The sequence below is a fragment of the Ranitomeya imitator genome, chromosome 1 (genome assembly GCF_032444005.1).
Source record: "Ranitomeya imitator isolate aRanImi1 chromosome 1, aRanImi1.pri, whole genome shotgun sequence".
Classification (NCBI taxonomy): Eukaryota; Metazoa; Chordata; class Amphibia; order Anura; family Dendrobatidae; genus Ranitomeya; species Ranitomeya imitator.
The window spans coordinates 370,691,260-370,715,859 of record NC_091282.1 but is presented as its reverse complement, the minus strand read 5'-3'; the positions used below and the strand labels follow the sequence as shown (position 1 = coordinate 370,715,859).

The window sequence follows — 24,600 nt, the reverse complement described above, 5'->3', positions numbered from 1 at the left end:
AGTGATGATTTTGACTTCATGGGTGTTTTCCAGAAACAAGTAGCAGTGGATGTTGCTGAGTGAAAATTGCAACCTGCGCTTGTACTGACCAGAATGTTGTAGTGACCAGTACGTTATGCCCAGCTCAAGCTTCTGGAGATAAGCACTCGTAAATTAGGTGGGCTCTCATCGTTACAGAAATGAAAAACATGTGGACGCGAAATGTGGTTTAGGCACACTGTGGTGCTTAGAAGGTAAGGGCACATTTGAATTTGAGAGCTCAGAATTTGCTGAATTTATTTTGGATGGGCGAGGAGCCATTTCGTTTTTCCAGAGCCTTTGTGCTACCAGTAACTTGGAAGCACCCTATATTTCCATTGACAGATGATGGACCTAAGTGGGGACTTTTTTGTAGATTGAGTTGAAACTTTTAGTGGGAACATTTTACATAATGTTTGAGATCACATTTATCTGGCGCTCTACGCTGAGCACTTAATTTGGGGTTTCCGTCTAATTCTCAGAGTGACGTGATTCAGCTGAAACCCCCGGAGGTTCCATTCACCATAATGAGGTAGCAGATGTCGTTTTTTCAGTAGTTCACAAAACTGTGGCGGTCCATGATTTATGCACACCTAAGAAGACGGTCACAGCTGGATCATAGGCCAGACATTGTTCAAAGTGTCCCCATATGAGTCATTTTAGGGAATCTTCTGCCAGGGCTTCCATCAGAGTCACGTATTTCAGAGATTTACTTGAAAATCCAGGTGTAAGCACCAAGAGCAGAGTGCAGAATAAATGTACACCGAGTCTTATTGCAATCTTTGGGAGGCAGAATTAACAAATCAACAGCAGGTGAAGAATTGGTTTAATTTTTTTACTCCATTCCTCGAGAAGAAGTATAAGTGATTAAGCGACCTTATTCTTTAGGTGGGTGTGATTACAGTGAAACCAAATTTATATTGTACTTTCTTTATTGCCACTGTCACACACTAAAAGATGCTTTTTTTTTTTTAGCAAAAACTAGTTTTTGCATTGCCATATTTTGAGAGCTACAATTTTTCCGTATTTTGCCTGACACAGTCATGTGAGGGCTTGTTTTTTGCTGGTTGAGTTGACAATTTTATTGGTACCGTTATCGGACACTTGATATTTTTTAATCAATTTCTTTTCTGATTTTTATGAGGCAAAATGAACAAAAACCAGCAATACAGAACGTTACTGAGTGTGGTAAAATTGACAAAGTAGCTTTATTTTCCGGTCAGTAAGATTACAGCAATACCACATTTTTATCAGTTTTTATATATTTTGTTATTTTTATACAATAAAAACTATTTAATAGAAAAAAATAATTATTTTTGCATTGTTTTATTCCGAGGGCTATATCTTTTTTATTTTTCCACTGATGGAGCTTTATGGCAGCTTATTTTTTGCTGGACAAGATAATGTTATCAGCTATACTATTTTTATTTACATTCATCTTTTTTTATCGCATATTGTTCCACTTTTTGTTCGGTCTTATTGTTTTTCCACTGTTCACTGAAGTGGTTAACTAGTAGGACAGTTTTATAGGTCGTGTAGTTCCAGAAGTGGCAATACCACATATGTGTACTTTGTTTATTTTTTTTTCATAAAAATTATTATTTATGGGTACAATATATTTTTATAGTTTTTTAGTTATTTTGTGACTTTGTTTTTATAAAAAATATTACAATTTGTTTTTTCACTTTTTAACTTTGTCTCATTATGGAAATTTCACTTTTTGCAGTCTGATTGCATAGCAAAGGCAGTCATGACGACATCAGGTCATCTTGGGATTGATTGACCCCACGCGATGACGTCTCGGGGGAGCAGATCAGAGTGCAGAGAGAGCTCCCTCCCTCTGCATGCCTGCTAAATACTGTGATATCGATTGGAGTATTTTGAAGGTTAAAGTGCCGGGAGTGATGCACTTAGCTGAGCGGTGATCGCTCGCGCACAGCCTCTGGACTCCCAAAATCGCCATCGCATATCCACACATAATGTCTCCACATCTATCCCCTCATAATTCCCACCTTGATCGTATGGACACGTCAAACGTCGTAGAGAGGTTAAATATAAAACATGGAAAACATGGTTCTTCCTAATTTTTACCTATTCCACCAAATATGTTTAATTTCTAATTAATAATAAATAATAATACAAAGTCCTTTCTTTATGCTGCCATTTTCTGACTATTGACTGTTTTAAATTTATGGTGGGTCATCCATCTTGCCTGAACTGCTGCTAATAGTGTTCAGAGATATATTTTACAGCAGTTACATGGATCACAGAAAACAATAGACATCTATAGAACAATGTTCTTGAATGTTCTACAGAGTGGGCCATTTATATGGATACACCTAAATAAAATGGGAATGGTTGGTGATATCAACATCCTTTTCGTGGCACATTAGCATATGGGAGGGGGAAAACTTTTCAAGATGGATGGTGATGAGTGGTGACTATGGCGGCCATTTTGAAGTCAGCCATTTTGGATCCAACTTAATTTTTTTCAATGGGAAGAGGGTCATGTGACACATCAAACTTATTGAGAATTTCACAAGAAAAACAATGGTGTGCTTGGTTTTAACGTAACTGTATTCTTTCATGAGTTATTTACACATTTTTCTTTGTTTACAGCCATTGACATGTCGCAGAGGTTAACACGTGAGGAGCGGATAGAAATTGTGTTGTTGTCTGGTGAACGCAGTACCTGGGTTATTGCAGCAGATTTCAATGCAAGACACCCTATGAGACTATCTGTTGTGAGTTCTGTTTTTGGGCTCCCTCTGGTGGTTACTGATGGTACTGGGTGACTTGTCTTTCCTGGGTTTCTGGGTTCCACCTGTTCCATCAGCATATGGGAGTTTCCTATTTAACCTGGCTTTGCTGGCATTTCCTCGCCGGTTATCAATGTATCCAGTGTGTCTTGTTACCTCTGCTCCCTGCTCCTAGAACCTTCTGGTCAAGGTAAGTTTGGATTTTCCTGTTTTGGTGTTTTGCTTTATTCGGTTTTTAGTCCAGCCTGCAGATATGTGATTCTTGCTGCTGGTTGCTGTAGTGGGCTGAAATTGCTCCTCATGTGCCATGAGTTGGCACATGAGTTCAAGTAATTTCAGGATGGTTTTTTGAAGGGTTTTTCGCTGACCGCGCAGTTCACTTTTGTATCCTCTGCTATCTAGCTTTAGCGGGCCTCATTTTGCTGAAACTGTTTTCATACTGCGTATGTGCTTTCCTCTCATTTCACCGTCATTATATGTGGGGGGCTGCTATTTCTGTGGGGGATTTCTCTGGAGGCAAGAGAGGTCTGTGTTTCTTCTAATAGGGGAAGTTAGATCTTCGGCTGGAGCGAGACGTCTAGGATCATCGTAGGCACGTTCCCCGGCTACTTTTATTTGTGTGTTAGGTTCAGGGTCGCGGTCAGCTCAGGTTCCATCGCCCTAGAGCTTGTTTGTATCTGTGCTTGTCCTTTAGTGATCCCCTGCCATTGGGATCATGACAGTATAACCGGCCAACAAAGTGTTAATTGTATTGGCTGAAGTAGGAGGATAAGTAGTCTGAGGAAGTTTTTTTTTTTTTCTTTTTCCCTCAGAGTTTGCTGCCTAGCCTTATTGCAGCCTGGCTACTTCCTCCTCCTCTTAATCTTTGAATGGCTCTGATCCCAGCTGTTTATCATGGACGTCCAGAGTTTGGCTTCCAGCCTGAATAATCTTGCCACTAAGGTTCAAAATATACAGGATTTTGTTGTACATGCTCCTATGTCTGAACCTAGAATTCCTGTCCCAGAGTTTTTCTCTGGAGATAGATCTCGTTTTCTGAATTTTAGGAACAATTGCAAGTTGTTTCTTTCTTTGAAATCTCGCTCCTCTGGAGACCCTGCTCAGCAAGTCAAGATAATTATATCTTTCCTGCGGGGTGACCCTCAGGATTGGGCATTTACATTGGCACCAGGGGACCCTGCGTTGCTTAATGCGGATGCGTTTTTTCTGGCATTGGGTTTGCTCTATGAGGAACCTAACCAAGAGATTCAGGCTGAAAAAGCTTTGTTGGCCCTCTCTCAGGGGCAAGATGAAGCAGAAATTTATTGTCAAAAATTTCGGAAGTGGTCGGTACTTACTCAGTGGAATGAGTGCGCTCTGGCTGCAAAGTTTAGAGATGGCCTTTCTGAGGCCATTAAAGATGTTATGGTGGGGTTCCCTGCGCCTGCTGGTCTGAATGAGTCTATGACTATGGCTGTTCAGATTGATCGGCGTTTACGGGAGCGCAAACCTGTGCATCATTTGGCGGTGTCGTCTGAACCGTCACCTGAGATAATGCAATGTGATAGAATTCAGTCCAGAAGTGAACGGCAAAAGTATAGGCGGAAAAAAGGGTTGTGCTTTTATTGTGGTGATTCAGCTCATGTTATATCAGCATGCTCTAAACGCACAAAAAAGGTTGATAAGTCTGTTGCCATTAGTACTTTACAGTCTAAGTTCATTCTGTCTGTGACTCTGATTTGTTCATTATCATCCATTTCCGTCGATGCCTATGTGGATTCAGGTGCTGCCCTGAGTCTTATGGATTGGTCATTTGCCAATCGCTGTGGGTTTAGTCTGGAGCCTCTGGAAGTCCCTATTCCTTTGAAGGGAATTGACTCTACACCTTTGGCTATGAATAAACCTCAGTACTGGACACAAGTGACCATGCGTATGACTCCCGTTCATCAGGAGGTGATTCGCTTCCTGGTACTGTATAATTTGCATGATGTTTTAGTACTTGGTCTGCCATGGTTACAAACTCATAATCCAGTCCTTGACTGGAAATCAATGTCTGTGTTAAGCTGGGGTTGTCAGGGGGTTCATGATGATGCACCTCCGATTTTTATCGCTTCATCTACTCCTTCTGAGATTCCTGTGTTTTTGTCTGACTATCGGGATGTTTTTGAGGAGCCTAAGCTCAGTTCGCTTCCTCCTCACAGGGATTGCGATTGTGCTATAAATTTAATTCCAGGCAGTAAATTTCCTAAAGGTCGTTTGTTCAATCTGTCAGTGCCAGAGCATACTGCTATGCGGGATTATGTTAAGGAGTCCTTGGAAAAGGGACATATCCGTCCATCTTTGTCCCCTTTGGGAGCAGGTTTTTTTTTCGTGGCCAAAAAAGATGGTTCCTTGAGGCCTTGTATAGATTATCGTCTTTTGAATAAGATTACCGTAAAATATCAGTATCCTTTGCCATTGTTGACTGATTTGTTTGCTCGCATTAAGGGGGCTAAATGGTTCACTAAGATTGATCTTCGGGGTGCGTATAATCTTATACGTATAAAGCAAGGTGATGAGTGGAAAACCGCATTTAATACGCCTGAGGGCCATTTTGAGTATTTGGTAATGCCTTTTGGACTTTCTAATGCTCCTTCAGTCTTCCAGTCCTTTATGCACGATATTTTCCGTGAATATCTGGATAAATTTATGATTGTGTATTTGGATGATATTTTGTTTTTTTCTGATGACTGGGAGTCTCATGTTCAGCAGGTCAGGAAGGTGTTTCAGGTCCTGCGGGCCAATTCCTTGTTTGTAAAAGACTCAAAGTGTCTCTTTGGAGTCCAGAAGATTTCTTTCTTGGGGTATATTTTTTCCCCTTCTACTAATGAGATGGATCCCGTCAAGGTTCAGGCTATTTGTGACTGGACGCAGCCTACATCTCTTAAGAGTCTACAGAAGTTCTTGGGCTTTGCTAATTTCTATCGTCGTTTTATAACTAATTTTTCTAGTGTTGTTAAGCCTTTGACGGATTTGACTAAGAAGGGTGCTGATGTTGCTAATTGGTCTCCTGCGGCTGTGGAGGCCTTTCAGGAACTTAAGCGCCGGTTTTCTTCTGCTCCTGTGTTGCGTCAGCCAGATGTTTCGCTCCCTTTTCAGGTTGAGGTTGATGCTTCCGAGATTGGAGCGGGGGCGGTTTTGTCACAGAGAAGCTCCGATGGCTCAGTGATGAAGCCATGCGCGTTTTTTTCTAGAAAGTTTTCGCCGGCTGAGCGGAATTATGATGTTGGTAATCGGGAACTTTTGGCCATGAAGTGGGCATTTGAGGAGTGGCGTCATTGGCTAGAGGGTGCTAGACATCGTGTGGTGGTCTTGACTGATCACAAAAATTTGATTTACCTTGAGTCTGCCAGGCGTCTGAATCCTAGACAGGCTCGTTGGTCACTGTTTTTCTCTCGTTTCAATTTTGTGGTTTCATACCTGCCAGGTTCAAAGAATGTGAAGGCGGATGCTCTTTCTAGGAGTTTTGTGCCTGACTCCCTTGGAAATTCTGAGCCCTCTGGTATCCTTAGGGATGGGGTGATTTTGTCTGCTGTCTCCCCAGACTTGCGACGTGCTTTGCAGGAGTTTCAGGCGGGTAAACCTGATCGTTGTCCGCCTGAGAGACTGTTTGTTCCGGATAATTGGACCAGTAGAGTCATCTCCGAGGTCCATTCTTCTGCGTTGGCAGGTCATCCTGGAATTTTTGGTACTAGAGACTTGGTGGCCAGGTCTTTTTGGTGGCCTTCCTTGTCGAGGGATGTGCGTTCTTTTGTGCAGTCTTGTGAGGTTTGTGCTCGGGCTAAGCCTTGCTGTTCTCGGGCCAGTGGATTGTTGTCACCTTTGCCTATCCCGAAGAGGCCTTGGACGCACATTTCCATGGACTTTATTTCGGATCTCCCTGTCTCTCAAAAAATGTCCGTCATCTGGGTTGTGATCGCTTTTCTAAAATGGTTCATCTGGTACCCTTGCCTAAGTTGCCTTCCTCCTCTGAGTTGGTCCCTCTGTTTTTTCAGAATGTGGTTCGTTTGCATGGGATTCCTGAGAACATCGTTTCTGACAGGGGATCCCAGTTTGTGTCTAGATTTTGGCGGACGTTCTGTGCTAAGATGGGCATTGATTTGTCCTTTTCGTCTGCATTCCATCCTCAGACGAATGGCCAGACTGAACGAACTAATCAGACCTTGGAAACTTATTTAAGGTGTTTTGTTTCTGCTGATCAGGATGACTGGGTTACCTTTTTGCCGCTGGCCGAGTTTGCCCTTAATAATCGGGCTAGTTCTGCTACCTTGGTTTCTCCTTTCTTTTGTAATTCGGGGTTTCATCCTCGTTTTTCCTCTGGTCAGGTGGAACCTTCTGATTGTCCTGGAGTGGACATGGTGGTGGATAGGTTGCATCGGATTTGGAGTCATGTGGTGGACAATTTGAAGTTGTCCCAGGAGAAGGCTCAGCAGTTTGCTAATCGCCGTCGCCGCGTGGGTCCTCGACTTCTTGTTGGGGACTTAGTGTGGTTGTCTTCTCGTTTTGTTCCTATGAAGGTCTGTTCTCCTAAGTTCAAGCCTCGGTTCATCGGTCCCTATAGGATCTTGGAAATTCTTAACCCTGTGTCGTTTCGTTTGGATCTCCCGGCATCGTTTGCTATTCATAATGTGTTTCATCGGTCGTTGTTGCGGAAGTATGAGGTACCTGTTGTTCCTTCGCTTGAGCCTCCTGCTCCTGTGCTGGTGGAGGGAGAATTGGAGTATGTTGTGGAGAAGATCTTGGATTCTCGTGTTTCCAGACGGAAACTCCAGTATTTGGTCAAGTGGAAGGGTTATGGTCAGGAGGATAATTCTTGGGTGGTTGCCTCGGATGTTCATGCTGATGATTTGGTTCGCGCTTTTCATAGGGCTCATCCTGGTCGCCCTGGTGGTTCTCGTGAGGGTTCGGTGACCCCTCCTCAAGGGGGGGGTACTGTTGTGAGTTCTGTTTTTGGGCTCCCTCTGGTGGTTACTGATGGTACTGGGTGACTTGTCTTTCCTGGGTTTCTGGGTTCCACCTGTTCCATCAGCATATGGGAGTTTCCTATTTAACCTGGCTTTGCTGGCATTTCCTCGCCGGTTATCAATGTATCCAGTGTGTCTTGTTACCTCTGCTCCCTGCTCCTAGAACCTTCTGGTCAAGGTAAGTTTGGATTTTCCTGTTTTGGTGTTTTGCTTTATTCGGTTTTTAGTCCAGCCTGCAGATATGTGATTCTTGCTGCTGGTTGCTCTAGTGGGCTGAAATTGCTCCTCATGTGCCATGAGTTGGCACATGAGTTCAAGTAATTTCAGGATGGTTTTTTGAAGGGTTTTTCGCTGACTGCGCAGTTCACTTTTGTATCCTCTGCTATCTAGCTTTAGCGGGCCTCATTTTGCTGAAACTGTTTTCATACTGCGTATGTGCTTTCCTCTCATTTCACCGTCATTATATGTGGGGGGCTGCTATTTCTGTGGGGGATTTCTCTGGAGGCAAGAGAGGTCTGTGTTTCTTCTAATAGGGGAAGTTAGATCTTCGGCTGGAGCGAGACGTCTAGGATCATCGTAGGCACGTTCCCCGGCTACTTTTATTTGTGTGTTAGGTTCAGGGTCGCGGTCAGCTCAGGTTCCATCGCCCTAGAACTTGTTTGTATCTGTGCTTGTCCTTTAGTGATCCCCTGCCATTGGGATCATGACAACTATCCATCTCCCATGCTACAGTTAGCAAACTGCTTGCCAAATTTTGTGAAACAGGTTCAGTATTGGATTTGCCAAAATGTGGACACAAGAAAACTGTCACTAATGAAGACACATCAGTGACTGTCCTAGCTTCACTCAGCAAGAGCCCACAGCGTAGCACTTGCCGCATGTCACTGGAGAGTGGCATCAGTTGAACATCTCTTCGGCGGTTATTAGCTACTCACAAATGGCACCCTTACAAAATCCAGCTGCTGCAGCATCTCAACGAGGATGACCTAGATCGGCACTCTGAATTTGCAGAAAGGGCAAAACAAAAATTGGAACAGGACCCTCAGTTTACACAGTGATAAGGCAAACTTTTTTGTGAATGGTGAAGTTAACAAACAAAACCACCACTATTGGTCTGACACTAACCCACAATGGATAGACCCCTCCAAGACTGTTGGAACACAGACATTGATGGTATGGTGTGGTATATGGGGTACAAAGATAGTGGGACCTTTCTTCATCAATGGAAACCTCAATGCAACTGGATATCTGAAATTGCTACATGATGATGTGCTGCCCTCTTTATGCACTGAAGATGGCACGTTCCCTTAGTTTTTCCAGCAAGATGGTGCACCACCACATTATGGGTGTCAGGTCCGAGCATTCCTACATGAACAGTTTCCAGGAAAGTGGATTGGTCACCGTGGACCAGTTGAATGGCCACCAAGATCTCCTGATCTGACCCCCTTAGACTTTTATCTTTGGCGTCATCTGAAGGCAATTGTCTATGCTGTGAAGATACGAGATGTGCAGCATCTGAAACAGTGGATACTGGCAACCTGTGCTAGCATTTCTTCTGCATTGTTGCTATCAGTGTGTCAAGAGTGGGAGAAGAGGGTTGCATTGACAATCCAACACAATGGGCAGCACTTTGAACACATTTTATAAGTGGTCATAAACTTGTAAATAACTCATGAAAGAATAAAGTTACGTTAAATCCAAGCACACCATTGTTTTTCTTGTGAAATTATCAATAAGTTTGATGTGTCACATGACCCTCTTCCCATTGGAAAAAATAAAGTTGGATCCAAAATGGCCGACTTCAAAATGGCCACCATGGTCACCACCCATCTTGAAAAGTTTTCCCCCTTCCATATACTAATGTGCCACAAACAGGAAGTTGATATCACCAACAATTCCCATTTTATTTAGGTGTATCCATATAAATGGCCCACTCTGTATAATCTGTGTAGGGCTCATTGTGCAGGAAGAGAGGAAGGTAGTTTTTGGATAGTGGATCCCTTATTATCTATATATAAATGTATATGTTATGTTTAATTTACTTTATAATCCTGCTATGATAATACTGAGATGACTACTGAATAGTGATTATTACAGAACTGGAAATATCAGCCGAATATGAGGTTCAATGGACAGCGTAAAAACAACAAGATTTCACAACATTTATATAAAACATTTGATTTAAAGTTTAGAGGGGTATTCCTATCTCCAAGTTCTTATCCCAATATGTAGTACATGTAATAATGCCTCCAATTAGAAATGTAGTATAGTTCTTCTGATTAGCTATTTCTCTTACCTCATGTGCAGGACATTGCAGTAGCTATGGTATCCATGGTTATGACTCATATAGTGACAGTAAGTATCTAAGCTACTGTGTTGCCCTACACATGGGTAAAGCAACATACCAAATCAGAAGAAATATGCTACATTTCTAATTGGAGTTTTTTTTTTATATTATTATTATTACAGTTACCACATATTGGGATATGCTCTTGGTGATGGGAATATCTCTTAGTGGATGCTTTCCTGAAACGGAAAGTACTTGCAAGCAGCATAATACAAAGAATAGCAGGTTTACCCAGAATCCTTTGCAGTAGGCGGAGCTATGCAAATCATCTCTTTCCACCCCAGTCTAATCCACAGCGCTTGGAACCGCCAAGCGTGCAATGCTGCGGATTAGTTTCTAAATTTACACAGCCAACCAATTCCTACCTGTGGACACGTGTTTCGGGCTTTAGGCACAGGGCTGGAATTGGTTGGCTGTATGGAGTGGGGCTCGGTGAGCAAGCGATACATATATGCTAGCCACCTTAGGAATATCTCTTTAACTATTGTTTCAGGTGCACTTGCAAAATGTCTAAATGCCTTTAGGTTCTTATTCCTCCCCATGCTATTCTTTATAGATGTCTAGGAGCAGAAACTGTCATCTGATCCCTAAGTGAGATGAAAATCTGTATTCACTTCACTTAAAGTGAACCTGTCAGCAGGATTTTGCTTAGTAAACAACATACACTGTCAGGCTGCCGCTGTTACACTGATTAAAATGAGACCTTTGGTGAAGAAATCCATCTTGTGCTTCTTGTGTAATCAATGTTAGAAGTTTTCAGTTAATGATATGCCCGTGCTCCGAAGATTTCATTTTACTCAGTATAATGGCGCCAACCTGACACTGTCTGTAGGTTACTCAGCACAATCCTGCTGACAGGTTCGTTTTAATGAGATGCCCGTGCTCCGGGGCGGGACTTTAGGCAGAGTCTTATCTTCCTGCTATAGGCCAGAGAAACCAAGGAAAGACCTGCCCAGAGCCCGCCCTGAATCACAAACATGTTCCTCATCATAGAGACAGAGAGAGAGACAGATTGTTTATACTTTGGGGTGGCCTGTGGGCAGGTCTCATCTTGGTTTCTCTGGCCTAGAGCACCAAGATAAGACTCTGCCTACAGTCCTGCCCGGAGCACGAGCATCTCATTAACTGAAAATGTTTAACAGTGATTACACAAGAACCACAAGACTGGTTTATTCACCCTATGTATCATTTTAATCAGTGTAACAGCGCCAACCTGATAATGCCTATAGTTTACTTAGCAAAATTCTGCTGACAGTTTCACTTTAAGATAGATTTTACTTATGAACTGAGAGTTATTCATTAGTTCAGGAGAACTAGGCATTTTTTTCTCTGATAAGATGTATTGTAAAATTTCTTATCTTCACTTGTACTATTGACTTATATAAAACAATAATACAATGTCAGATACTCTATCTACATTTGATACTTAATGTAGTCTTCTTACCTGAACATATGCTAATGTTCTGCATGAAGGTTTCTCCCTTCATGTCCACCTTACATGTGTACTTGTCTCCTTTAATCCAACTTTTTTTGCTGACATTAAGTTTAATTGTTCCAGAAAATAACCCATCTTCACCTTTTAGGACTTTAAATGTAGATAGCTTGGGAGCATGTTCTTCACCATTTTTAAGCCAATCTACTTGGATTTGCTTGGGAGTAAAGTCAGACACATAACAAACCAGCTGATTGTTGACTTCAATGCTAGCATCCAAAGGAGTCAGAAAGATCTCAATGTGGGGAATTTTGACAGCACTCATACATCCTGGAACTGAATAAAATAAATAATTTGATTTCTAGAGAACTGTGTAGACTTATAAGACAATCTAGCATATGCAAATATAATGTCAAATATTGCTTCCCCTAGACATCTTTCACCTGCTAATGGAATCTATATCACACTGCCATTGCTTATCTATTGAATTTGACTGCATTTAGATGCCATGAATTCAATGTCTGTAGTTAGAATGTAGGTCGTTCACCAATTAGTAACATTTACACAGTACATAAAACAATTGAAAAGTAATCGTCATTATCATTTTATCTTATAAATTGATAGTACATGTGAAAATAAGAAACTTTCTAATGTATCTTATCAGAGAAATCTGCTTCTTTCTCCACCAAGACTGATCATACATTTTCAAAATTCCCAAGTCAAGGGTAAAATCTGTATTCAGTAAAGACAGATTTTCCCATTACTGAAATAGGAGAAGGCAAGTGATTTTTTATAAGATTCTATGTAAAAGTCAGAGAGGATATTTGCCTTTAGCTCTTTTCTCCTCCTCCTCTCCCATCTATATAGAACTCCTTTCTCAGTAATGGGAAAATCTGTCTTCACTGAATACAGGTTTTACCTGTGAATTGAGAACGAATTATAAGCCCAGGAGGAGAGAGAAGCAGATTTCTCTGATAAGATATAGTAGCAAGTTTCTCATTTTCACTTGTACTATTGATTTATGAGACTGTCAAGTTTAGAACAGTAGCCGTGTGGCAAACGGGCCAAGAACAGACCATGAAATCCAGATGTGTGAAACCGGCCTAATGTGTATGGTCTGCTTTAATTACCGCAACCAATTTTTGCCTGAGGCTATGTTGTGTTTATTTGTTCGAAATACATGAAAGAGTTTCGAATTGTTTGATAAATTTTGCATATCATTAATTATAATACTTCCATCTAGAGATATTTTTCCTATTTTTACTCCACACCCCTACTGGAGTGAGAATTGCGACTTACTTATATGTTTTTAAAAAATCCCAATTCATAAATCTGCTTTTCGAAATAATTGCATAGCTAACCAAGGACAATTTCCTACCCACATGTTAAAATTTGTGAGAGTTGCAGCCAGGGCCGGTTTTAGACAAAGTGGGGCCCTGGGCAAAAGTTTAAAGTGGGGTCCAAAATGCTAACATATTGCACTATCACAGAAACATTTCAGGTTGTATTTACATGCGCTGAGTTCAGGCCATTAAACAAGCGTGATCAACAATATTGAAGTCGTTCGATGCTTGTTCCCGAGTTTCTTTACACCGGCTGAGGAACAATGATGGGACAGATAGTCCTCGATACAGTATAATGTAGGTCCCATATAGTACATATAATATAATGCACTCCCCATGGTCCTTGAAAGAGCATAATGCAGCCCCCTTCAGGGTATACTGCAGTCCCCCTCAGACTATACTGCAGCTCCCCTCAGAGTATATTGCAGCCCCCCTCAGAATATAATGCAGCCCCCTTAGAGTATAATGCAGCCCACCTCATAGAGTAAAATGCAGCCACACACAGTATAATGTAGTCCCCTCATAGAGTATAAGGCAGCCCCCTCATAGAATAATGAAGCCCCCTCAGAGTATAATGCAGCCCCACACAGTTTAATGCAGCCCCCTCATAGACTATAGTGTAGCCGCCACACACAATATAATGCAGCTCCTCCCCACACACAGTATAATACATCCCCACATACAGTATAATGCAGCCCCCTCAGAGAATAATGCAACACCCTCAGAGTATGATGCAGCCCCCCACACACAGTATAATGTAGCCCCCTTATAGAGTATAATGCAGCCCCACACAGTATAATGTAGTCCCCTCATAGAGAATAATGCAGCCTCCTCAGCATAATGCAGCCCCTCATAGAATATAATGCAGTCCCCAGACACAATATAATGCAGCCTCTCCCCACTCACAGTATAATACAGCCCCCACAGACAGTATAATGCAGCCCCCTCATACAATAATGCGGCCCCCTTAGAGTATGATGCAGCCCCTCCACACACGGTATAATGTAGCCCCCTCATAGAGTATAAGCAGCCCCACACTCAGTATAATGTAGTCCCCTCATAGAGTATAATGCAGCCCCTCATAGAATATAATGCAGTCCCCCACACACAGTATAATGTAGTCCAATTGTAAAGTATCAGAGTATGATGCAGCCACCTCAGAGCATAAAGCAGCTCCCCACACAGTATGATGCAGCCCCCTCATAGACTATAATGCTGTCCCCCACACACAGTATAATGCAGTCCCCCTCACACAGTATAATGTAGTCCAATCCTAGAGTATGAGAGTATGATGCAGCCCCTCAGAGAATAATGCAGCCATCTCAGAGTATAATGCAGCCCCCCACACACAGTATAATGCAGCCTCCCATAGAGTATAATGCAGACCCCCACACACAGTATAATGCAGACCTCCCACACAGTATAATGCAGCCCCCTCAGAGTATAATTCAGCTCTCTCAGAGTATAATGCAGTCCTCCCACACACAGTATAATGTAGCCTCCTCAAAGAGTACAGTATAGCCCCACATACAGTATAATGCAGCCCCCATCCACAGTATAATGCAGCCCCCTCAGAGTATAATGCAGCCCCTTCAGAGCATAATGCAACTCCCTCATAGTATAATGCAGCTCCTCCACACACAGTATAATGCAGCCTCCCATAGAGTATAATGCAGACCCCCACACACAGTATAATGCAGACCTCCCACACAGTATAATGCAGCCCCCTCAGAGTATAATTCAGCTCTCTCAGAGTATAATGCAGTCCTCCCAGACACAATATAATGTAGCCTCCTCATAGAGTACAATATAGCCCCACATACGGTATAATGCAGCCCCCCATCCACAGTATAATGCAGCCCCCTCAGAGTATAATGCAGCCCCTTCAGAGCATAATGCAACCCCCTCATAGTATAATGCAGCTCCTCCACACACAGTATAATGTAGCCCCCTCATAGAGTATAATGCAGACCCCCAACAGTATAATACAGCCCCCACACAGTATAATGCAGCCCCCTCAGATTATAATGTAGTCCCCCACACACACAGTATAATGTAGCTCCCTCATAGAGTATATTGCAGCCCACTCATAGAGTATAATGCAGACCCCCCCACACACACTATAATGCAGACCCCCATTTGGTATAATGCAGTCCCCTCAGAGTATAAAGCAGCCCCCTCAGAGTATAATGCAGCCCCCAAACACAGTATAATGCAGCCCCTCATAGAGTATAATGCAGCCCCCACACACACAGTATAATGCAGCCCCCACACAGTATAACGCAGCGCCCTCAGAGTATAATGCCACGCCCCCAGAGTATAACACAGTCTACAGAGTATAATGCAGCTCCCCACGCAGTAAAAAGCAGCCCCCTCAGAGTATAATGTAGTCCCCTCAGAGTATAATGCAGCCCCACACACAGTATAATACAGCCCCCTCAAATACTACAATGTAGCACCCTCATAGACTGTAATGTAGCCCCCTCAGAGTATAATGCAGCCCCCTCACAAAGTATAATGCAGCCCCCACACAGTATAATGTAGCCCCCTCATAGACTAAAATGTAGCCCACTCATAAACAATCATTTAGACCCCTCAGAGTATAATATAGCATAATACATTACCCCACACAGTATAATGCAGCCCCTCAGAGAATAATACAGCCCCCTCAGAGTATAATGCCACCTCATACGCACACAGTATAATGTAGTCCCTTCACAGAGTATAATGCAGCCCACTCAGAATATAAAGCAGCCCTCCACACAGTATAATGTAGCCTTATCATAGAGTATAATGCAGCCCCCTCATAGAGTATAATGCAAATCCCACACGCACACAGTATAATGTAGTGCCCTCAGAGAGTATAATGCAGCCCCCCACACACAGTATAATGTAGCCCCCTCATAGACTATAATGTAGACTATAACAATCCATTCAAGGCTGCGATTATCCCGGTTTCTTGTGCACCTTTTTCAACTACACTTTTTCCTTCCACTCAACTTTCCATTAATATGCTTGGATACAGCACTCTGTGAACAGCCAGCTTCTTTATCAATGAGTTTTTGTGGCTTACCCTCCTCGTGCAGTGTGTCAATGACTGCCTTCTGGACATTTGTAAAGGCAGCAGTCTTCTTCAAGATTGTGGAGCGTACTGGAACAGACTAACGGACCTTTGTAAAGGCTTAGGAAGCCTTTTGCAGGTGCTTTTTGTTATTTTTTTTAATTTACTGAGATAATGACTTTTGGGTTTTCATTGGCTGTGGCCATAATCATCAAGATTAACAGAAATAATGCTTGCAATGACTCTATATAATATATGAGTTTCACTTTTTATATTGAAGAACTGAAATAAATACATTTTTTGATGATATTCTAATATAGTGAGAAGCACTTGTAGATTTGACCTATATGGTTGCTTTTATGACAAAATAAGGACCATTATTTTTATATATTGTGTAATCAAGTAAGATAGATAGGTAGATAGATTTAGATAGCTAGATAGATTAATAGAATAGATAATAGATATATATGGTTGTGCTCAAAAATGTACATACCCTAGCAGACTTTTTTGCTATCTTGGTCTTTTTTCAGAGAACATTAATGATAATACCAAAATTTTTTCTCCACTCAGGGTTAGTGGTTGGGTGAAGCCATTTATTGTCACACTACTGTGTTTTCTCTTTTTAAATCATAATGGCAACCCAACACATCCAAATGTCCCTGATCAAAAGTTCACATAGTCACGTGAATTTGGCCTGATAACATGCACAGAAATGGGTTTGAATGTTTTGCTTAATCTCAGTGTGTGTATCAAAGCTGTGTAAGTTTCTGGGATCCAGCCAGACTCTTGCATCCATCATCCAGTCACAGGTTCTGGAGTGGCCATCTCACACTCCTGACCTCAATGTCATTGAGCGACTCTTGGTTCATTTTGGTCACTGTGATAGACCCTATCACAGTGATAAAAATAAAAAAAATAGTAAATAAACTACCCCTTTATCGCCCCCTTAGTTAGGAAAAAATAATAAAATAAAGAAAATGTATTTACTTCCATTTTCCTATTAGTGTTAAAGTTGGGCTAATGTGAGTTGGGCTAAAGTTAGGGTTAGGCTTGGGGCTAAAATTAGGGTTAGGGTTGGGGCTAAAGTTAGTGTTAGAGTTGGGGTTAGGGTTGGGATAAGGGTTAGGGGTGTGTTGGAGTTAGGGTTGGGATTAGGGGTGTGTTGGGGTTAGGGTTGTGATTAGGGTTATGGTTAGGGTTGAGATTAGGGGTGTGTTGGGGTTAGGGTTGTGATTAGGGTTATTGTTAGGGTTGGGATTAGGGTTAGGGGTGGGTTGAGGTTAGGGTTGTGATTAAGCTTATGATTAGGGTTGGGATTAGGGTTAGGGGTGGGTTGGGGTTAGGGTTGGAGTTAGAATTGGGGGGTTTCCACTGTTTAGGTACATCAGGGGGTCTCTAAACTCTCCAAACCTCTCCCTTCCCACTATCTGACCACAATCTACTCACCTTCTCATCCTTGTCCTCCTCACCATCCCCCCATGTCCAGCCACTGGCACATCCTCGCAGAAACCTCGCACACCTAGACATTCACAGACTCTCTTCTACCTCTGATATCTTCATTATCCTACAACCCAGTACAACTGTTCAGCATATTCAACTCTCTCCTCTGCCCACCACTGCCTCCTACAACTTCCCCAATCTCTGCTGAGGACTTTGCCACCCACGTCAAAAATAAGATCGACCAAACAAGGCAAACTTTTACTGTTCCACCACCCCAACCACTCCATATACCAGACCTTTGCCCTTCCCTAATAACCTCCCTCTCTAAAATCACTGAAGGAGAGCTTACTCATTTCCTTTCTAAACACACCTCACCACCTGTGCACTTGACCCCATCCCTTCCCACCTGCACACTCACTCACCTCACTAGCACACTCATTCCAGCCTTAACCCATCTCTTCAACCTATCGCTATCTTCTGGTACCTTCCCCTCTGCCTTCAAACATACCACCATCACACCCATCCTCAAAAAACCTAACCTTGACCCAACTGCTATGCTCAGCTATCACCCCATATCACTCCTCCTGTTTGCTTCCAAACTCCTTGAGCAGCATGTCCATGCTCAACTTTCCTCCCATCTCTCATCTAACTCTCTCCTTGACAACCTCCAATCTGGCTTCCGCCCCCACTACTCCACCAAAACTGCCCTGACCAAAATTACTAACGACTTACTCACAGCCAAAGCTAACAGACAGTTCTCCATCCTCCTCCTTCTTGACCTTCATCATCAGCATACTCAGGACAAATTGGACAACAACTTTTGGGGTCCAATTTCTCCTGCTACCCTTGGGAAAATAAAAAATTGTGGGCTACAAAATTATTTTTGTGGAAAAAAAAAAGATATTTTATTTTCACAGCTCTGCGTTATAAACTTTAGTGAAACACTTGGGGGTTCAAAGTAAACACAACACATCTAGATAAGTTCCTTGGGGGGTCTAGTTTCCAAATGGGGTCACTTGTGAGGGGTTTCTACTGTTTAGGCACATCAAGGGCTCTGCAAACGCAACATGACGCCAGCAGACCATTCCATCAAAGTCTGCATTCCAAAAACATCACTACCTCCTTTCCGAGCCCTGACATGTGCCCAAACAGTAGTTTTCTCCCACATATGGGGTATCAGCATACTCAGGACAAATTGGTCAACTTTTGGGGCCCAATTTCCTCTTCTGAAAATAAAAAAATCATTTTTCTGGAAAAAAAAATATTTTTTTATTTTCACGGCTCTACGTTATAAACTTCTGTGAAGTACTTGGGGGTTCATAGTGCTCATCACACATCTATATAAGCTCCTTGGGGGTCTTGTTTCCAAAATGGAGTCACTTTGGGGTTTCTACTGTTTAGGCACATCAGGGGCTCTGCAAACCTAACATGACGCCCTCAGACCATTCTATCAAAGTCTGCATTTTGAAACATCAATACTTCCCTTCCAAGCCCCGATGTGTGCCCAAACAGTGGTCCCCCCTACATATGGGGCATCAGCAAACTCAGGACAAATTGGACAACAACTTTTGGGGTCCAATTTCTCCTGTAACCATTGGGAAAATAAAAAATTGTAGGCTAAAAAATCATTTTATTTTCACACCTCTGCGTTATAAACTTTAGTGAAACACTTCAGGGTTCAAAGTTCACACAACACATCTAGATAAGTTCCTTGGGGGGTCTAGTTTCCAAAATGGGTTCACTTGTGAGGTGTTTCTACTGGTTAGGCACATCAAGGGCTCTGCAAACGCAACTGATGCCCGCAGACCATTCCATCAAAGTCTGCATTCCAAATCATAACTACCTCCTTTCCGAGCACTGACATGAGCACAAACAGTAGTTTTCTCCCACATATGGGGTATCAGCATACTCAGGACAAACTGGAAAACAACTTTTGGGGTCCAATTTCTCCTGTTACCCTTGTGAAAATAAAAAATTGCTAGAAAATCATTTTTGAGAAAAAAAAATTATTTATTTTCATGATTCTGCGTTATAAAGTTCTGTGAAGCACTTGGGGGTTCAAAGTGCTCACCACACATCTAGATAAGTTCCTTAAGGGGTCTAGTTCCCAAAATGGTGTCACTTGTGGGGGTTTCCACTGTTTAGGCACATCAGGGGTTCTCCAAACGAGACATGGCATCCGATCTCAATTCTGCATTGAAAAAGTCAAATGGCGCTCCTTGCCTTCCGAGCTCTGCCGTGCAATTAAACAGTGGTTTACCCCCACATGTTGGGTATCAGCGTACTCAGGACAAATTGCACAACAACATTTGGGGTATACTTTCTCCTGTTACCCTTGTTAAAATAAAAATTTGGGGGAGAAAATATAATTTTTGTGGAAAAAAATAATATTTTTTAATTTTTATGGCTCTACATTGTAAACTTCTGTGAAGCACTTGGAGGTTCAAAGTGCTCACCACACATCTAGATAAGTTCCTTAAGGGGTCTAGTTTCCAAAATGGGGCCACTTGTGGGGGTTTCCACTGTTTAGGTACATCAGGGTCTCTCCAAATGTGACATGGTGTCTGATCTCAATTCCAGCCGTGTCTGATCTCAATTCCAGCCAATTCTGCATTCAAAAAGTCAAACGGCGCTCCTTCTCTTCCAAGCTCTGCCGTGCACCCAAACAGTGGTTTACACCCATATATGGGGTTTCGGCGTATTCAAGAAAAATTGCACAACAAATTTTGTGGTTAATTTTCTCTTTTTACACTTGTGAAAATAAAAAAAATTAGTTATGAACTAAAATGTTTGTAAAAAAAAGTTAAATGTAAATTTTTTTCCTTCCACATTGCTTCAGTTCCTGTGAAGCATGTAAATGGTTAATAAACTTCTTGAATGTGGGTTTGAGCACCTCGAGGGGTGCAGTTTTTAGAATGGTGTCACTTTTGAGTATTTTTTTGTCATGTACACCCCTCGAAATGATTTTAAATATGAGATGGTCCCTAAAAAAATGGTTTTGTAAATTTTGTTGTAAAAATTAGAAATGGCTGGTCAACTTTTAACCCTTATAACTTCCTAACAAAAAAAAATTTGTTTCCAAAATTGTGCTGATGTAAAGTAGTACAAGTAGACAAAGGTTTCCCGTTCCGGACATAAAATCAAAAGTCTTTATTTCACAATAGTAAAAAAAAGGAGAGAGATTACCTGCTGGACATAGACCGGTATTTACTGGAGGAAAATGACACAACAGCATTTTTCCTCCGGTAAATACCGGTCTATGTACAGCAGCTAATCTCTCTCCTTTTTTAACTATTGTGAAATAAAGATTTTGATTTTATTTCCGAAGCTGGAAACCTTTGTCTCCTTGTACCAGTCTACAGCGTTAAGCAGAAATGGCCTTCCATGCTCGGATTTCTTTCATGGACTATGAATGCACTTATAGGGGTGAGCTGAATTTTTCCTTTTTTATTCTGATGTAAAGTAGACATGTGGGAAATGTTATTTATTAACTGTTTTGTGTGACATAACTCTCTAATTTAAGGTCATAAATTTGTTTGCCATATTTCCATTTTTTTTTCCATTAATAAATGCAAGTAAAATCGAAGTAATTTTACCAGTAACACAAAGTACAATATGTCCTGAAAAAATAGTCTCAGAATCAGTGGGATCCATTAAAGCATTTCAGAGTTATAACCTCATAAAGTGATAGTGGTCAGAATTGTAAAAAGTGGCCTGGTCATTAAGCTGCAAATTGGCTCTGTCACTAAGGGGTTAAAAAGAGAAAACACAGTAGTTTGACAATAAATGGCTTCACCCAACCACTTACCATGAGAGGAGAAAAAATTGGTGTTATCATTCATATTCTCTGAAAAAGGCCAAGAAAGCACAAATTCTGCCGGGGTATGTAAACTTTTGAGCGCAACTGTAGATGAGAGATAGCTAGATAAATAGATAGATAAAATAGTTAGATAGATAGATAGATAGATAGATAGATAGATAGATAGATAGATAGATAGATAGATAGATAGAATAGATAGATGATAAAATAGATAGATGATAAAATAGATAATAGATAGATATAGATATAGATGATAGATATAATAGATAGGTAGATAGATAGACAGACAGATAGATATGGGATAGATAGATAGACAGATAGCTCAGTGTTGTGTATGGATCTAAAATTTTCATTGTATTTACACTATGGATGACTATAGAAAAGTCTGTGTTTTATTATAGATAGATTAATAGAATAAATAATAGATATACAGTATACATGAGAAATAGCTAGATAACCAGATAGATAAAATAGTTAGATAGATAGATAGATAGATAGATAGATAGATAGATAGATAGATAGATAGATAGATAGATAGATAGATATAAGAGATAGATGATCAAATAGAAAAATCGATAATTGATAGATATAGATAATAGATATAATAGATAGGTAGATAGATAGATGGACAGATAGTTAGGTATGGGATGGATAGTTAGATGTAATAGATAGATAGATGGATATAGGATAGATAGATAGATAGATAGATAGATAGCTCAGTGTTGTGTATGGATCTAAAATTTACATTGTATTTACACTATGGATGATTATAGAAAAGTCCATGTTTTTCACTTAGTTGGAGCTGAAGTGCTGCCATTTCTTTCCTGGATTATACATTTTTGGACAATTTGGCTTTTGTCTTAGGTCGTGCACCTACATTTTTGTACCGATGCTGCTCTGATTTCATTTGCAGATAGATAGATCAATGTTACGGATAATGTTACGGATAACACAGATTTAGCTTATATTATAAAAATATTTAGAATTGAGAGTCCTCAGTGGTTGATACCTTTTAATGGCTAACTGAAAAGATGGTAACAAATTGCAAGCTTTCGAGACTACACAGGTCTCTTCATCAGGCAAAGACTAAAAGAAATTCTGAAGAATCACATATTTATGCTTATATTATAATAGATTTACCTTTGATTTCACTCTTTGTGTCTTTATTAGAGCAGGTTAACGGCTTTTTTTCCCATTCTGAATTGGTGAGGGTCAGAAAACTGCTCAATAAAAGAGGTGATTGATTGACTTTTATTGACTTTGAATCTTTAGCAAGTCCTTCACTCCAGAATATCTTTTCAGGAAGCGGTATAGCATCTTTTAGAAGGCAACCAACAGTTATTTTTTCTTTTTCCTTCAGTTCGTCACAGCATGGGATCAATGGCAGTAGTATACCATTACTTTCTTTCCCTACAAAAGAAAATATAATATCACTTAGCAAGGTCCAAGATGTTTTTGTAAGCACCTTTTGAGTTAAAAGGATTGTGTGGTACTTTTATATTAATTGCCTTATTATAGGAAAGGTAATAAATGCCATTCCCGATGCGATCGGCTGCTGGATATGCTCCGTTGCGAAGCGGAACAGCACAGCTCGATCAACCGTATGGTGGCCACAGCGAGGTACTACAGATGCACCCTTATTTATTTGAATACCGGGGTATGAACAGTACCCAGTTGTGGCTACTATACAGATAACAGAGCTCTGCAACTAAGTATGTCCCACCACCAGCACGGGAAACAGTTAATTGGTGGGGTTGCCAGGTGTTGCACCCCCACAGATCTGATATTGATGATGTAACATAAGGATAGGCCTTCAATATAAAAGTACCAGAAAACCCTTTTAAACAGAAAACCCTTTTCTCCCATGCAGTTACATTGCAATGAAATTAACACAAGGTCTATGGAACCATCTTACCCTTTACCTTCATTTGTTCATACTCCTTTAGTGTTATAAAAGGTTTATTAATACAATAGTTAGAGCATAGAGGCAGAATATGACTCATATATGATTTTGCTGTCTTTCTTCATTATTGAGATTCATAATATCATAAAAATATGTGATCAATTATTATGTCACATTCAAAACCAATAAAACAATGTGAACCAAAGTTACACAGAACATAATAAAAGTAATAAAGTCATATTGCTAAATGTGATTATTGATCATTACCTGTTGATAGAGGGCTCATTCAGATGACCTTATTTTACATACGTGTACTGTCCATGTTAGAACTGCATAGCACACGGATAGCACCCAATCAATGTTATATCATAGGGATGTACAGATGGCAATTTTTTCACACAGACCGAGTTTCCAGGGGGGAAAAGATGCAGCATGCACTAGTCTTTTCCATATTTTGGATGAGACTCATCCATTCAAGTCTATGGATGCACAAAAAAATGTATTCCCATATGGATCATCCGTATAGCATACGATTTTTTTTTTATACATTGCAATAATTATTAATGTAGGAAACTGTATTTATTCTTGCCAATTTTTTTCAATGCCAATGTATAAAAAAACAAGTGCCATACACTTGTAAAAAATAATGGATGATACACAGATGGCATATGGATGGAATATAGATTACAATATGGGTGAAAACTGGCCAAGTTTCATACGCTCATGTGAGCCAGGCCTGAGGGCTCATTCAGATGTTTGATTTTTATGTATGAATATGCTCTTGTTTTTCTCGCATAGCACTCACTCTTGTGATAGTCTATGGGGCCCTTCACATGTTCATGAATTTTTTTCACTTCTCCACTTACAAGATAAACGAACGATTCTTGGACCACACTCTGATCAAACTCTGATCAAGGACTTATCAGAATAATCGGTCCGTTTTTCTCGTATTTGGAAAAATCAGATGAGTGAATGAGCCCTAAGGCCACATTTAAACATCTGCAAGAATTTTACAATCTGTTTTTTCATATAAAAAAAAAATGAATGCTTCTCCTACCAGCTGAAAAAAAGACCACAAGGTTATACAAGGGTTGCATCCAAGTGGCATTTCTTCACCCATTTATTGGAATGAGTGACTTTGATCCCTAATCGAATCAAAAGTTGATGTCTGCAACTTTTTTTGGGGGTCTCATTGGCTTGGAAAAAAATGTATTTCTGAACCAATGAATTGAAATTAACGTGTCTATGTCCTGTTCGTTAAAAAAATGGACAGAATACGTACAACAAAAACTGGCATATTAATGAGCCCTAAAATGGATTGTCTCAAACATTTAATAAAAGGATTAAATAAGAAGGTATTTTATAATAAATATTACATTACCTGTTCACATTGATGATCAGATAAGGTCAACACATGCTAAAGATGTACATTTTGTTTAGGCAGACAACAACTATGAGGTTTTAAAGCTGAAACTCTGTTTCAGGAAATGACAGC

At 40.8% G+C, this 24,600-nt stretch overlaps 1 protein-coding gene and 1 gene segment (V, D, J or C); both read right to left on the bottom strand.

Annotated features, from left to right (window-relative positions):
* Positions 1 to 22,608, bottom strand: part of LOC138672958 (uncharacterized) — a 147,725-nt gene extending 125,117 nt beyond the window's left edge. The window contains exons 1-2 of the mRNA XM_069761426.1: positions 22,343 to 22,608; positions 11,551 to 11,874 (exon numbers count right to left, since the gene is read on the bottom strand). Of these exons, the coding sequence (XP_069617527.1) occupies positions 11,551 to 11,863 (313 nt within the window). The 5' untranslated portion in view covers positions 11,864 to 11,874; positions 22,343 to 22,608. The remainder of the gene's footprint in view (positions 1 to 11,550; positions 11,875 to 22,342) is intronic.
* LOC138672974 (immunoglobulin gamma-1 heavy chain-like) overlaps positions 1 to 24,600 on the bottom strand; it is a 606,081-nt gene that overhangs the window by 183,904 nt on the left and 397,577 nt on the right.